Here is a 16,133-nt window from a genome sequence, read left to right on the forward strand (position 1 = left end):
AAAGCTTAAGAAAAACTGGCTGTTTTTATTATTTTTTTGAGACTGTTTTGTCTGTGTTTTTGCTGTTTTTTGTTACTGTTAATCTAACAAATCTAATTTTGATTTGAGAACGTCTGATTTGTGAAACTTGTTCCTCCGGCTGAAGAGCAGATCAGGCTGCTGCTTTAGCTTCACTCAGGTATCGCTGCTTTTCTCATTCAAACTCTTACGGTGACATCAGCGACGGACGGTGGGACAATCTGGGCCAGTTTTAGTCTGGATTCGGTGAATTAGTAGCAAACCGGGCAGACGACGACAAAGTTTACGGATTTTCTTGCCCCAACTTTAACCGGAAAGGAAAGGAAACCACAGGGGCTTCTGGGTAAAAAGATGCCGTTAGTTTTTCCTTGAGACGTGGTACTTTGGGGTTTCCGGCCTGTGTGTATTGGTTTACAGTTTTAACTGTCCAATGTTACCGTTAAGTGTCACTGTGGATGTTGGACAGGAGGTCAATTTGACAGGGAAGTGAAACCTCGGAAAACGAAACTACCCGCCCCACAATGCACTGCGCCGTCAGGGTCAAATCTGAATTTAAACAGCTAATGCAGCGCAGCTGTGTTTAGCTGCCCTCGTAGCGCCACAGCGGACTGGAATATTGAGCTCGCTTATTTTCTGTGTTGAAAGTCTGTTTTGTAGTTAGGTACCGAATAGCCGTGAGCGGGTTCTTCCGGACGGACTCTTCATTTTGTGACATGGCTTCACCGGTTTGGGTCGGTGTGCGCTGCTAGGCTAAGCTAACTGTTTGCTAGCCGAGCTCCAGGACTCGGAGCTCGTGTGATGACTGCGGCTTTGAATGTTGTGTTCTCTCCCACAGAGATGAATTGACTTCGCTTATGTTGTGACAGAAGCGCTACGTTTGCTGTATTAACAGAAAGTAGAGTTTTCTAACAGTTTTGACCTCCTAAGCGCCGACCGCGTCCAGGCGAGCAGACATGACCCTCGCCCCGAAGGAGCTGTCCAACCTGCTGAGCATCATATCGGAGGAGGCTTGCACCAACACCTTTGAGAGCCTCTCCACCCACTTCCATCATTACTTCGGGAAAGCGGAGCACTTCAGGGTAGGCTCGGTGCTGGTCATGCTCCTCCAGCAGCCGGACCTGCTGCCCAGCTCCCCGCAGCGGCTCACCGCCCTCTACCTGCTGTGGGAGATGTACCGCACCGAGCCGCTGGCCGCCAACCCGTTCGCCGCCGTGTTCGCCCACCTGCTGAACCCCGCACCGGCCGGGGAGGAGCAGGAGAAGGTGCTCTCCGGTAGGCCCGTGTGTGTGTGTGTGTGTGTGCGCGCGCGCGCAACACTGTGTTGGTTCAAAATAAGACAGACAGTGTCCGATAAAGACCATCATTAACTAACAGTCAGTGAGCTGTCAGGGTCACAGTTTGCTTCTTTCGGCAGGTTTTCACTTCCTGTTCTCCACCCACATGTCTGCTCTGTGTTGCCTTCAGGCTTCCTGCCTCCCATCACTCAGCCTGAGAAGTTCTTCCTGTCTCAGCTGATGTTGGCGCCACCCAGGGATCTCTTCAAGAAGACCCCTAGACAGGTGTCCTGCATGGACGTCAGCAACATGCCCCAGTCCATAGACATCAGTGGGCTGCAGCTGGCCTTAGCAGGTCAGTACACACAAACACGGCCATCCATGTGCTGGAGAAACGAACAGCACCGTTCTTCTCAGGACGTTACTGCTGTCCATGCAGGACATAAAGAGCTTCACTTATTTGGAACACACAGTCGACCTTCAGCCTCATTTTATTGTGTTTGTTGTGCAGAGCGTCAGTCAGAGCTGCCCACTCAGAGTAAAGCCAGCTTCCCCAGCATCCTCAACGACCCAGACCCGGATTCATCCAACTCAGGATTCGACAGTTCAGTGGCCAATCAGATCATAGAGTCTCTGGTGACTGGGCCCCGCCCTCCACTGGAAAGTAAGTCTTTTTGATTTCAGGAGCAAACATCTGAGTGTCCACCACAGGACACTGTGAGGAGACTGAAGTTATTTCCTCAGTGATGGTGAGAAGGTCCCTGCTGCAGGGCGAGACTCACAGCTTGTCGATACGAACAGGAGGGCCGGTTGGGTTTACCGACCCGTGTCCGTCATAGATCTTCACTTTCCTGCCGTGGTGCCCGGTGATCGTAACTCACTGCTGTTCACGTCCTGACACATGAGGCTGACTCTGTGAATATGAGGATGCCTCACAAAGCTTGTGCACTTGTTCCCATGGTTACCAGTAAATAAATGTAAAATACAGTCTGGCTGATGGTAACTTTTGTTAACTGAACATCTCATCCTCCTCCTCCTCCTCTTCCTCTCTGTCCTCAGGTCACTTCCGGCCTGAGTTCATCCGGCCGCCGCCTCCTCTCCACGTCTGCGAGGACGAGCTGGCGTGGCTGAACCCCACCGAGCCGGACCACATCATCCAGTGGGACCGCTCCATGTGTGTGAAGAACAGCACCGGGGTGGAGATCAAACGCATCATGTCCAAGGCCTTCAAGAGCCCGCTGTCGGCCCAGCAGCAGTCACAGGTGAGCGTGATGCTGCCGTCACCGCAGTGTTGATAAACCGGCCCGTGATGCACGCGGCTCTCTGACGACGTACATTCTCATAAGATTTAGCGGCAACAGGAAATGTAAATCATTTCTATTGATTTTGGAAAAGAGTAAAATGTTTCAGTGTGTTGATCCTCTCCAGGAACGTTTAGAGGAAGTTGTCATGGCCTCCCTCATAGCAAAGGCTGAGCTGGAGACCAAACATCAGTTAAAGGACACACAAGCTTTATTCACTTAGACGGTTAACGCACTCGAAGGTCAAAAGAACTTTTGAACCAAACGACTCGGAGATCCCAGACAAAGAACAGAAGATGGGGAATCCCGACGGTGGCTGAGTTCTGCTGCAGAACAGCCTGGATCACTACCTCTGTGTCTCTGCAGCTGCTGGCCGAGCTGGAGAAGGACCCGAAGCTGGTGTATCACATCGGTCTGTCCCCGGCGAAGCTTCCTGACCTGGTGGAGAACAACCCGCTGGTGGCCATCGAGATGCTGCTGAAGCTGATGCAGAGCAGCCAGATCACAGAGTATTTCTCCGTGCTGGTCAACATGGACATGTCTCTGCACTCCATGGAGGTCGTCAACAGGTGAGGACGCCGCTCTACTCATCTGTCCGGCTTCTTAGGGACAAAACAAGGACGTTAGTGTTGTCGCTTTAACCTTGAGGATCTTTGAACAGGCGACATGTTACGTCCTCCTGTCACAGCCCTGATGTGTAACATCAGCTGTTTCACTTCTCTGACCTGAAATGATTTGTGTTCCTTTCAGTTGAAGCTGCACGTTGTCACCACCAGGTGGCAGTGCAGACAGGACTGTTAGGCTGAAGTTAACTCGTTTCTCCTCTGATTGCTTCCTCAGGTTGACCACAGCTGTGGACTTGCCTCCAGAGTTCATCCACCTCTACATCTCCAACTGCATCTCCACCTGTGAGCAAATCAAAGACAAGTACATGCAGGTACGGTACAGTCCTGTGATCCTGAACACGCCTGCGTCTTAGTCCCACTGTTCCGGGATCGTGCTGAAAGAAATAAACGCAGTGTGTCAGAAAAGTGCAGCATTAAATGAAGACAGTAATGCTCCGTCTGATGATTTCCTCCAGAATCGGCTGGTCCGGCTGGTCTGCGTCTTCCTCCAGTCGCTGATCCGAAACAAGATCATTAACGTGCAGGACCTCTTCATCGAGGTCCAGGCCTTCTGCATCGAGTTCAGCCGCATCCGCGAAGCTGCCGGCCTCTTCCGCCTCCTCAAGACCCTGGACACCGGGGAAAACCCGACCGAGGCCAAGCCTGCCAAATAACGAAGCTCACAGAGACACGAGAGGCCCGACTTCCTGAAGTAACTCCCATGGTCACGTGTCACCAGTGTGCTGGTTGGGTCACCACAACAACTGACTGTACTGTAAATATGTCGCAGCGTTTTGTCCAGACTTCAAACTCCTCTGTTCACTCACAGCTCTGAACTGTCACCGTTTCCTCAGCTTTTTATTTTCTACTTACTGCTCCTTTGGAAATAGAACCTTGTAATAATTAAACAGTTCGACTGAGTCTGTCAGGTTGGGTTTTTGTGTTTTCATTCGTATGTTGTCAGGTCGGTGCATGGATGTGTTCAGGTGAAATGTGGACTCCACATCAGAGGTGACGCCCGAGGACTCTGGTTTCCAGACCACGTGCTTCATCTCCAAAATGTCTTCTGTCGCCGCCAGGAAGCGATAGCACTTCCTTCATAAGGTCCAGAAGAGTTTTTGATTCTTTTTCACTGTTGGTGCGAGGTGGTGTTTTACCTGTACCGCTCATTAGAGACTCCTGACCTCACGTTAAGCCCTCGAACGAGTCAAACGAGTCGTTTTATGGCGGCTGTGATGCTGTTGGGCCAGCGTGCGTCACGTGACGGCTTCAGAGCCCGCCGCTGTTTCTGCGGGCTCGGCTCAGTGTCGTCCACTTCCTGTGGCCAGAGTGACACGTTACAGCGCCTTCACGTCACGTTAAATGTGATGCCTTCTTACCAGTCGACCTCTGGGACTTTTTACACAAACAGTAACACGAGTCTTAATACAAAAATCAGTTTATTGGTTGCGTACATTTGGTGAAGGTTTGATTGTGTGTAATCAGGTCAGACAACACAAAACAAAGACTTTTACTGAACCAATCAGAGTATTTCTGCCTTTAAATGTTGAGTTTACAGCCTGAAGACCAATTAAAGCCTGCATGATGTCCTTTGAGACAGCTGACTGATGTGAACGCAGCCCTGTAGGTTCAGTTCCCGTCCTGCTGAAAGGTGCAGATACTCTGAGCTTTAAGCTTCCAGTCGCTCCTCAGCCTGTGGAGCCCGTGTGTTCGGTTCAGGCTTCCTGTTGGTCGTCTTTAAACTCTCTTCATGCCGCGTGCCATCAGGCAGGCAAACACCGTCATCACCATCTTGGGTTTGACCTCCACCAGGTCTTCGGGCAGCGCGTACACCCGGGCGCCGATCTTCCTCGCCATGGAGATGGCGTACCTGGGAACACAATGACGACGGTGAGACGAGCTCGTATTGGTCTGACATTTAGAGAAGACTAAAACACCAAGCCAATCAGAATACGATGACTGGGTTCATCTGACGACCACGATGCCTTTTCGCCTCGGCCCTGTTGGCGAGATACGAGCTGAGTGAAATAAAATGGGGACAAACTTGGCATTGTTGAGTTTCTCCTCCTCAGTCAGGTCTTCTGTCTTCAGCAGGTCGTATCTGATCGATCCGGGCTGGATGGCATCGATCAGGTCCAGAACCGGCATACTGCTGCTGATGGACATGTCCTACACACACACAAACACACACAGCGATTTAACTACGCGGTTCACATGCTGTAAAGACCACATGACACAGTCAGAATCTCACGGTGGTGTTGATCACCTTGAAGCTGGAGATGGTGGGTTTTCCCGCCTGTGTGAGGGTGTCGTTGACCCAGGCCACGATGGTGTCGTCGGTCACCTTCTGCCCGTCGCCCAGGTCCTCCAGGATGTTCAGGGTGTATCTGAGGGCACACACACACACAGCATGAGGGAAGGGCAGCTTTCAAAGTAAAAGCTCCACCTGGAGGTGAGCACACGTTCATTAGCATGATGCCCTGACATGTTAACTGATAAAAATGTCAACAGAGTCTTTAATGCTTTTAAAGACTCAACTGGTTGTAGCAAAACAACAACCAGACAGAACCAGACCCCTCAGATGATGCTGGACTGAGGTTTTTGCCGGACCGATGCAGTGGTAGCAAAGGATGCAACCTGTGAGGTGTTACCTCCTCATGAGCTGCCAGAGCAGAGCGAGGGTGAGGGTTCGGTTCCCTACGTTCAGGTCCTGACCTGCGATGCCCACCAGAGAGAACTTGGCCTCCTTCTTTCCCAGCTCGACTGCGTAGTTACAGTTCTCGAGCTGCAACAGAACCCAGAGATTCACATCAGGTTAGTTTCAGCATTGGTTTGTGGCCCGCTGACGTTGGCTTCCTTCTTTGATTGTGATTGGTGCTCGCACCTTCTTCATGTTGCTGCCCAGTTTAGGGTAGGGAGGCTTGTTGACTTTATCCCAGTTCACTGGAACCTTGATTTTCTCGTACAACTGGAAGATCACCAGGGCGTCATCGATGTCTCTGTAACACACACACCTCATGTTAGATCGGCGTGACAGGCTGTCGCGCAGACGAAGGTTAAATCGTCATCATCAGAGCAGAGGGACGAAGGCTGCAGCTGCTCGTGTTGATGACGCGAAGCAGATTAATCAAAGTGTTCTTACGCGTAGAGGTGGTTGACACGAGGGTTCACCCCCAGCGAGTTCATCCAGTTCCTGAAGGTTCGCTCCTCTCTGGTTTCACCTGGAGGAAAACGGCACAGGAAGTGAGTCATCGTTTCTTCGCATGAATGTTGTACTCACATAAAGTACAAATACTTGAGAAAATGTACACGTTTGTTTGAGGAGGACTGTGAGGAGTCAAACTCGCCTTCGATGGAGCTCCAGTCGATGTCCTGGTTCTCGGGTTTCTTCAGAGCGGGGTACTTGTTGAACAGATTGGCCACAAAAGCCAAGTTAAGCTTAGGGTTGCCGCGGATGACGTCTGTTGGCATGACGAACTGCCTGCATCCGAGCCGGTCGGCCTGGTCCAGCATGCACTCGGCCCGTCTCAGGTCCTCCTTCTCCTGCAGAGAGACGGACCAGGATGATGTCCTTTCAGTAAAGCCAGAAAACTTGTCTCGTGTCCAACATGTCCTCTTGTTCAGTCAGCTCTAATCAGGAACTTCCTGAACTGTCTAGAAACGTCACCCAGATGATCTACAGAAGGTTGCAGGGCTGTTAAGTCTGAAACCTGGAAGGAGTTTGTGGTTTCAAACTAAGACAGAAAGTCTCCTCTCAGCTGAGGAGGTGCTGAGAAGTCGTCCTTCCTGTTGGTGAGCTAAAGATGTGCTGTGATCAAACTGTTGTGATCCAGGAAGTTTTTAAATCAGTTCTCCGGCTCCTTAAATGAAAACATTTTGTTGCCTTTTATTTGTTTAAGACATTTATGCTGTTTAAATAACGATTTACTTTTTATTATTAGACTCTTGATTGAGCCAAACAAGAATTTTGAATGTGAAAAGTTAGATTTTTCTCCTAAGCCGACTTGTGATGATGCCACAGGGTCTTACTCTGATCCCGGACATGTCGATGGCGATGGGGGGGACCCCCTCCTCATCTCCTTTGGGTGCCACCTGGTTCAGGATGTTGTAATACGCCTTGGAGTCCTGAGACGCACAGAAACAAGATGATGAACGGCAGACGCGACAAACAACAAACGCACGGGAAAACAGTGGATGTGGCTCATCTCGTCTTTCTTTACAAACTGGAAGCAGACGAATGTCAAAACCAAAAAGCAGGTTTTGCAAATGAAAAGTGACGTCTACAAGCTTCCAGGTGTGTGGAACTAAAGCTGCACAGATGATTCAAAAGGTTCCAGTCAGATCGGAGTCGTGTGTCGAGTGTGCGTGGGCGCCGTCACCTTGATGTCCGAGCTGAAGTTGTTGATCCTGCCACAGCCGGCCTCCTCCAGGTGATAGTTGGCCCAGCGCAGCAGCAGCTCTTCAGGGGAAAGTTTCATCAGATCCTCCAGACTTTCTCCATCACGCAGCAGAGCGGCCAGAGCTGCACGCACATACGCAGTTAAACACACTGACACACACTGGTCTTAAACACCAAGTTGAATCAACATGAACACACACACCTTCGTTTTTGCTGAGCTCGATGTCGGCGAACAGTCCGATCTTGATGACCTGCCACAGTAGACCCAGGACCAGGTGCTGCCGGCCCTCCTTCAGGTCCTCGGCTCCGATGTTGACCACGTGGCAGCCGATGGCAGACGCCGAGTTCAGAGCCAGGTTCAGGTTCTCCTGTCGGAGCAAACGCCACGACAGGAAGTTAAGACCCTCTGAGGGGAAGTGACGCATACAGACGATATACAGCACGCACTTCCTGTCTCACCTGGATGGTGAAGGGCGTGAGCTTCTTCTTGTTGATGGTTCTCTCGTCGATGGTGTCGGGCACAGACAGGTTGATCATCTTACTGCCGAAGGACAACATTTTAACAGTCAGCAGTCACAAAATAAAGAAAAAGTTTATCCATTTGCTTTCATGTCTGTGTGCTAAATATGAAGCTACAGCCAGTTAGCTTAGCTTAGCTTAGCATAAACACTACAAACAGCTAACCTGGTCCAACAAAATCCACCCAGGAGCATAAGTTGATCTGCAGAAAAACCAGCGATGGACAGAAACTAAGTACACTTACTCCTCTGCTGGACTGTAGCAAATGCAGGTACTTTAATGGAGTATTTCTATTTTCTTCACTACATTAATTCGATCCATTCAGTTATTGTTACTTTGCAGGTTGCAGAGCCAAAGTGGTGCATTTTTAACTCATTTATTTTATTAGCAGTCAGATAACCATCAGGTAACTATCACTCTGGCCCAGTACACAGTATATGTGTGTATAATTTATGTCTACTTATACAGATACTTTTTGTCGAGTACTACCTGTATGGGTGACTGCTGTTTTAACACAACGTCTTTACTTACACTCAAGTATGACTTTGGGTACTTTTTACTACACTGACTGGTTTTACGAGGATTTGTGCCAGACTATTTCCTGTTTGGGTGCATTGACTTCCTGGACATTCTGTTGGTTGCCTGGCAACCTCCATATCACATCAACCAAAATGTGGTCATCAGTGAGTAGGTGGTGCCAGGTGGATGCTTTTACCTTCAGAGCCAGGCTAGCTGTTTCCCTTTGCTTCCAGTCGTTATGCTAAGCTATGCTAAGCTATGCTAAGCTATGCTAACCAGCTGCTGGCTGTAAGTGAATCAGTCTGAGCACCCGACTGTCAGGAGGACAGAAGGCAACCGTTTAAGTCTGCTCTCGAGCGTACCAGAGGATGATCCCGTCTCCCATGGCCGTGAACAGGTCGTTGCTGGCAGGATCCATCGGCAGGACATGTTTACAGTCTGCATCCTTCTCCAGAGCTTTATTGATCCAGTTCACAAAGGCCACCTTCTCCTCCTCTGCAGGTCACAGAGAGCAGCCGAACTGACACCCACATTCAGGCAGGAATCTAAAATCTAAGACTGGGTGTACATGTCTACACGTCCTCGGGTTAAGACACACAAACAGAACATCACGGCGTCTGACCAAAGTCACTCATGTCAACAATCTGATCTGCCCTGAGTGCAATCCAGGTTAATCCAGACCTTAAACTTTTCTTCTCACTGTGGATTCATTCAGACTACCGTATTTTCCGGACTATAAGCCGCTACTTTGTTCCCACGCCTTCAACTCTGCGGCCTAAACAACGATGCGGCTAATCTATAGATTTTTACGGGCTAACGGCCCGGTGATGCGAAGAGGAAGACGCTAGTTTTAAGCGTAACTTCTAACAGTCATTCTGCGCGTCATGCACATACCGTCACCGTGGAAAACACTCGAAGAAATGCATGTGATGCAGCTTTTAAGTTAAAAGCAATCAAACTGGCTGTCCAAGAAGGAAATAGAGCTGCTGCACGTAAGCTTGGCGTAAATGAATCAACGGTGAGACGTTGGAGACGGCAGCAGTCAGTTCTTCACGCTGAAGACGACAAACGCTTTCAGAGGTCAGAAAAGCAGACGGCCCGGACTCGAAAACGTATGTCATGTTACAATGTGGACACCTGCGGCTTATAGTCAAGTGCGGCCTATAGATGTACAAATATTATTATTATTATTATTTAATTTGGTGGGTTCGGCTTATACTCAGGTGCGTTCTATAGTCCGGAAAATACGGTACTTGTTTTTTTTTAGAGATCAAGATAAACGTTCATGTCTCAGGAGTCAGAAGGTCTTTGAACAACACTTCAAATGGTCCATCGATTATTAGAATCGTAGCAGATTAGTTTAGGGACCAATCAGCTGTCGTCTGAGTCTGATGTCAACACACACTTCCTGTTGTCATTGGTGTCTGTCTGTCTGTCTGTCTGTCATCACTGACCTGAGTAGGAGTGCTGAGTGCCGGACTGCTCTGAGGTTCCTGCCACGTTGCAGATTCCCTCCTTTTTATTGATGGCCTTCCTGAAGGTCTTGGCCACCTCGCCGCTCTTCAGCCCGCAGACGATCTGATGGTTTGAACAATCAGCGAGAGACAAGAGAGCAACCAGAGAACTTTGATTACACTCACGTAAAGTACACTCAAGTACAATTTGGAAATACTTGTACTTGACCAGTATTTCACATTTTATGCAATATTATAGAAAAGTATTACAGGACACTACACTTAAAGTAATAAAGTAATTGTTCAGTCTATAAAATGTAAAACGTTTCCCTGAGCTCAAAGTGACGTCTGCAGTTTCCTTCAACCAACAGTCCAAAACCCGAAGACTCTTCATCTTCTGTCTGGACGACGAAGAAAAGCTGCAGAGCCTGACGTGTAAGAAGCTGGAAGCAACTTTGACTAAAATCTTTAATCAATTATCAAAATATTTGGTAATTAATTTTTCTGATCATCTAATTAATCAACTTATCATTGCAGCCTGGTTTCACGGCAGTAAGGGTTCAAATGATCCAAGCAAATATTAAAGTCCAGAGGCTGAGAACAGGTTTGTGCGGCGGGACTTTGTTACTTCCTGTGACGGCCCCTCAGGTGTATCCGGGAACCGTGTGCAGGTGTGGACTGACCTGAGTAAACTCGTTGAAGGTGAGCTGGTCGCTGGTCTTGGTCAGCTCCTGGACGATCTCTCGGACCCGGTAGCCCGGCAGTGCCAGGTTAGCGGCCCTGAAGAGCTCGTTGAGCTCATCCTTGCTGATGAATCCGTTGTTGTCCACATCTGGAGAAGGACAGAGAGGTCAGAGGTCGAACACAGGAAGCAGTTCAGCCTTGACACTGTTTTCATACAGGAGGCCTGCGCACACCCTTAAACAAGCTTAGTCCTCAAACAGCAGCACACCTCACTTTTCACTCTGTGATAAATTGATTCGAGAGTTTGAAATTCCCCAGAAATGTAAAGACAAGTAAGATGCCGAGTCCCACAACCAGCTGAAGAGGGCCGTTAATCTAATTTATATGTGCAGTTTCCCTCTGACTTCCAGATGACTTTCTTGACGTATTAAGAGTTTAATGACAGACTGGGAGGAAGAAGATGAGCTGTTGATTTGAACACAGGACCATTCAGCCTTATGGACATTTATATCGACTAAAAGGACAAAACATCACATCCTCAAATCATCTCGAGGATATAACCTAATCTGCCCCCTTTAAATAAGTTAAACAAATAATAATTAATTGAATCAATTAATCAGGAACATCATTAGTCACCAGTTTAGTTTGGTTTTCAGGGAAGCTCCACCACTTCTCTTCCTGAATCAAACACGAGGAAACGGCAGTAACCGCCGTTCTCTTACCAATCTTGGCAAAAGCTTCTCGGAGTTCCTCCTCTTCCTCTGGAGACATCGGCACGGTGGCTGCCATGTTGGAAACCTGAAACTGACAGAGGAAAGAAAACCTCGTCTGTAAATCAAAGGTGGGATCCGGACAGGACTGGCCGGCTCAGGGGACGTGTGTGCAGAAAAGGAGGAACTTGGCAGACGAGACCTCCTGATTTCGTACTGTGATGCAAACTGCTCACAGTTCTCACTTCTGCCGACCTCTAACTTCCTGCTTCTGTGGCACTTCCTGCCTGACAGAGGAGCTTCTTTGTTTGCTGCCGATGTGCAATTACACGCGAGTATCTGCTGGTCCCACGGGTACCCGACCTGAAGGCAGGACCCATCTCAATGCTGCCTACGTTACCCACCATGCAGATCAACTGCCATCAGCTGGGTGTGAGGTTCAGCTGTGTCATGCCTGTAGCAGAGAGAAGCAGCGAGTTCAACCATCCAGCAAGGCTGACGACATGAAAAAAGGAAACAAATATTCAGAGTCGAAGTTCATTTTTATCCCCGGTCAGCTGAGACGGCTCAGAGACACGAGTTCTCCAGTTTTCATTTCTCCAAAGACAGGATGAAACGACCCACCAATCACAGATCGGAATCCTTTCATGCCAGTTTAAAGTTTTCGTGATTCTCTTCAGCAGACATTTTCTTGTGAAACGATGAAAACACGACCCGCATTTAATACTTCTGTCATTACAAACTGTTGGTGTGCAGCTGAATACTCCCACAGCTTTCAGTTCAGTCAGTGTAAAGACCAGAAACAGGAGAGCCCAGCTGGCCCGACTCTGCCCGAACGTCTCAGGTAATTAACACAGTCGCTGGAGAGCTTCTGAGGTGCTGCCAAGTCACTTTAATTAGCTTTGGACTGAGGCAGGCTAGCTGCTTCCAGTGTTAATGCTGAGCTGAGCTCAGCTAACAGACTGCTGGCTCCAGTCAGGCGTATGAGCGATGTCAACCTTTCATCTAACTTTTCAGAAGAAAGTGAAGAAGCTTCCGAAGGTCAGATTCTGTCTTTGTTTAGTAGTTTTAGGTTCACGGGTTGTTTATAACGTTCACATTGGTTCCATGAGTGTCTGCAACAGCAATGACGTCGCCGCTAACCCGTCTCATCGTCCGTACCAGCGCTCACATTCTGCACATGAGGAACAGTGAAGCAATTTTGAGAAGCAGGCGATCACATGACACATAAGCTATTTTGTTTGGCTGTGTGTGTGTGTTTGTGTTTGCAGGTCCTTTTTTGGCAAAGTCAGAATTCGACCTGTTTGTTGGTTTCAAACCACGAAGAAAACCTTGAAGAGAAGTGATTCAGCTTCCTGTACTGCTCGGAGAAAAGCAACCCGATGGTGACGTATTTTAGAGCAAAACATCAACTGTCTGTGGAAAAATTATGACCTCACGGCCTCATGTTAATAACTTGTGTACACAAACATCACGTTAAAGCAACATGAGTAAAATCCAAAGACTGGATCAGTGGATCTGACAGACCAAAGCTGATTCAAACAGCACATTCACGAGTTGTCCACTGCTTCACGGCTAACTCATGGCAACCAATCGTCACTTCTGAGAGTTTAAAACGTCATAAAACATCAGTTATTTTGTAAGCTGCTTGACAAATGACCCAAACAAGTAATCCTTTACCCATACAGATCCAGATGTACCTGAACCGAACTGGGGAACCGGAGCCGACATGATGAAGCGTGACGCTAACCTCGACTGTCATGGCTGCCGCATTCGTGCCCATGCAGCAAACGAGTGGATTCTGTCAGCAGATGAAGTTAGAGTCTGAGAGGATGGAGGAGGTGATTTATCAGAAGTCGACTGTTTTTAGATCAGCCTACACTTTCAGAGAGTCAAAGCAACATATTGATAAAATACAACTGATTAAAAGTGAAATGTTCAAGTCTTCTTCAAAATCTCCCTGAAATGAGCACTGACAGCCTGACGTATCTGAAACGATAAGATGATGTCCTTTAACTTTGGTATCAAGTCATAAGTTTATCTTATCAGACCACATGTGAACGTCATCCATGCTCCCATCTCGTGTGTCGTTACTTATCCGGCTCATGTCCTCAGAGCTGTGAAGACCACACTTAGTGAAACATGGCTGAGGTGAATACAGACGCTCTGTTCAGTCTGTCCTGAACCTCAGCAGGTTAAATGAACTGGACAAGAACTTTGACGTTCCATCAGTTCTGTTGGAGCTAAATGTAGTGAAACAACGTCGCTGAGCGGTGTCCCTAAACGCAGCACAGCCGCTACCCAGCAGAACATGTAACATACAGACTGGGTTACATCTGCAAAGATTCATTTGATTTAAGGGCACAATTTGACTTTTATTTCTAATTCTCTCTGAGTAAATTTGGTCATAGTTTAGTATGAAGTGTCTAATCTTCCCATTTTCCCTGTTAAAGGTTTCTTACTTCTTCTTTTTTTTTTTTTTTTTTTTAAGATTAAAGTGACATATTTTGTCATTGGAGGGAACTCACTCCAACGAAATTTGCTCTCTGCATTTAACCCACCCAAGTGACGTGCACACACACACAGCAAACCCGGGGCAGTGGGCGACCGCGTGCAGCGCCCGGGGAGCAGTGGGGGTTAGGTACCTTGCTCAAGGGTACCTCAGCCATGGACACCAGGACGGGGAATCGAACCAGCGATCCACCGGTTACGGGTCCGACACCCTAACCGCTGATCCACGACTGCCTGAGATGAACTGAACAAAATAATGCTGATGAAACCGATGAGACAGACTCAACCCAGCTGGGTTAGTGTCTTGGCTGAGACACTAACACAGATACACCAAAAAACAGCACATTTACATGCCTGAATTTATTAAGTTTAAGTGGTGGAAATAAACATTATGCTCAAGGGACTTTATTCGTTTAAGTCAACACCCCCCCCCCCCAGCCATTATTAGAGACCCAGCTTTTGTTTGAGGAAAGAAGGTAAACAGTTTAACATATAATGAGATAAATAAGCTGTGTGACATCAGGACTTCTACACGCAGCATGAAAAAGGTTGTTCTGTATTCCTCACAAAAACACACTGTTACACACTGTACACACTGTACACTGTTAGCCGCTAGCTAATTCAATCTGCTCATGATGACTCAGCAGAGAAGCTCTGATTCCCCACCAGGAGTCGGCTCATCGGTGGTTTGATCCAGTTCTCCTGTTCAGCTCCAGAACGGTTTTTGGCTGAACCATCACCTTGAGAGTATCATAAAACCCAGCTGGGTTGAGTCTGTCTCGTCGGTTTCATCAGCATTATTTTGTTCAGTTCATCTCAGAAAGTCAGACTTCTCTCCTCAAGTGTATGTTTAAGTTAGTTAAGAGCGTTAAGTTTCAAGTCGCCCCAGTAGCCAACACTATTTTACTTTAATTTTGGGCCTTGCTTTTAAGACTGCACTGAGGTTTTACTCGGGTAGATTCAACAACTGCTCCCACAGAAGCTAACGGGGATCCAATAAAATAAACTCGGCAGGGACACCTTATCCTGAAACCACGATATTATTAACCAACTATTTCATCATTTAAATAAACAAGCCAAACAAGCTTCTCAAATGTGATGATTTGTCGACTCTAAACTCTAAACTTTGGTTTACTCTAAACAACTTGGGCTAAATTTGAAAAACTGCTTTAATGTCTACTTTAAGTCATGTGACTTGAGTCCACACCTCTACAACACCACGACGTAGAAACACCTGTAAAAGTGTAGGATTTACTTACTGCCTTTCACTAAATGTACAGAAACACCATTAGCAAAACAGTCAGTATTATGAGCACTTTATCTACACTAAAGCATCACAGTTTATAATTCGATCATATGAGAAAAGCGAACTCCAACATGTGGACTGAAGAGTCTCCATCTCGTCTGTACCGGACGGAAAGTGGACTGAAACACTCAGGCAGGAGTATAAAGGTGTGCTTAAGTAAAGTGCTCGTGACAGAACTTCCTTATCTGTCGGTGACTGACTGTATGAATCGGCGTACACAAGCTGAACCTCATCGGGACGCCTCACACCTGCATCCACAACACGTCCTCCACCCCCCAACACAAAGCACACAAGGCAGACCCCGTCCTCAGCTCGGCTTCTGTGCCCCATCGCTGCCTTGGAGGGATTTTCAGCAGTTGAAGTGAAGCTAACCGCAAACTTCCTGTTCAGTTCGCTGCAGTGGTTTAACTTCTCCTTCCCCTCCTCTGCAGGCCTCACTCAGGCTCTGACGGCTCTCATCTGCTCTGCTGGACGGGTTTTCAGACAGTTTTCAAACATGCACACAGTTAAACAGATAAAGCGCGGAAGGTTTCAGCTTGTGCTCGCAGCCCCGCCGTCGGTTCGAGAAGCGAGGCGGCACGTGGGCGCAGCAGTAAAACGTGGACCTGAGGCGAAGAGTGGTCGGGCTTTGGAAGCACCTGTGCAGACCAGAGGCCCACCGATGTCATGTGCAGTTACCTGAGAGGTGAGGTGAGAGGGCTGCTGGTCTCTGGGCTTGGACGCTTATTTGTCTGTCTCTTCCTCGGCTGCTCCGTCCGGTCGCTGTGCTGCTTGCTGTGCTGCTCGCTGCTCAACAGGCACCAAAGGCAGGGCGACGACGCATCTATTCAAAT

The 16,133-nt window shown here is 48.1% G+C and overlaps 2 protein-coding genes across 2 annotated transcripts; one reads left to right on the forward strand and one right to left on the reverse strand.

The window, feature by feature from the left end:
- The first annotated feature begins 346 nt into the window (after positions 1-346).
- cnot11 (CCR4-NOT transcription complex, subunit 11) lies at positions 347-4,126 on the forward strand. The gene is made up of 7 exons (XM_046403660.1): positions 347-1,290; positions 1,483-1,647; positions 1,804-1,956; positions 2,352-2,554; positions 2,960-3,162; positions 3,434-3,530; positions 3,675-4,126. Exons 1-7 carry the CDS (start codon positions 972-974, stop codon positions 3,870-3,872), a joined length of 1,338 nt encoding a protein of 445 aa, XP_046259616.1. The 5' UTR covers positions 347-971; the 3' UTR covers positions 3,873-4,126.
- Positions 4,127-4,618: 492 nt separating this feature from the next.
- Positions 4,619-16,133, reverse strand: lcp1 (lymphocyte cytosolic protein 1 (L-plastin)). Its single transcript, XM_046403640.1, has 16 exons — positions 15,979-16,133; positions 11,496-11,577; positions 10,773-10,921; positions 10,090-10,213; positions 8,998-9,130; positions 8,057-8,138; positions 7,800-7,965; positions 7,578-7,720; positions 7,228-7,323; positions 6,546-6,741; positions 6,341-6,419; positions 6,083-6,197; positions 5,850-5,983; positions 5,465-5,585; positions 5,243-5,367; positions 4,619-5,068 (listed from the first exon to the last, which is right to left on the reverse strand). Exons 2-16 carry the CDS (start codon positions 11,560-11,562, stop codon positions 4,936-4,938), a joined length of 1,863 nt encoding a protein of 620 aa, XP_046259596.1. The 5' UTR covers positions 11,563-11,577; positions 15,979-16,133; the 3' UTR covers positions 4,619-4,935.

Source organism: Scatophagus argus, chromosome 11 (genome assembly GCF_020382885.2).
Source record: "Scatophagus argus isolate fScaArg1 chromosome 11, fScaArg1.pri, whole genome shotgun sequence".
NCBI classification, from domain to species: Eukaryota; Metazoa; Chordata; class Actinopteri; family Scatophagidae; genus Scatophagus; species Scatophagus argus.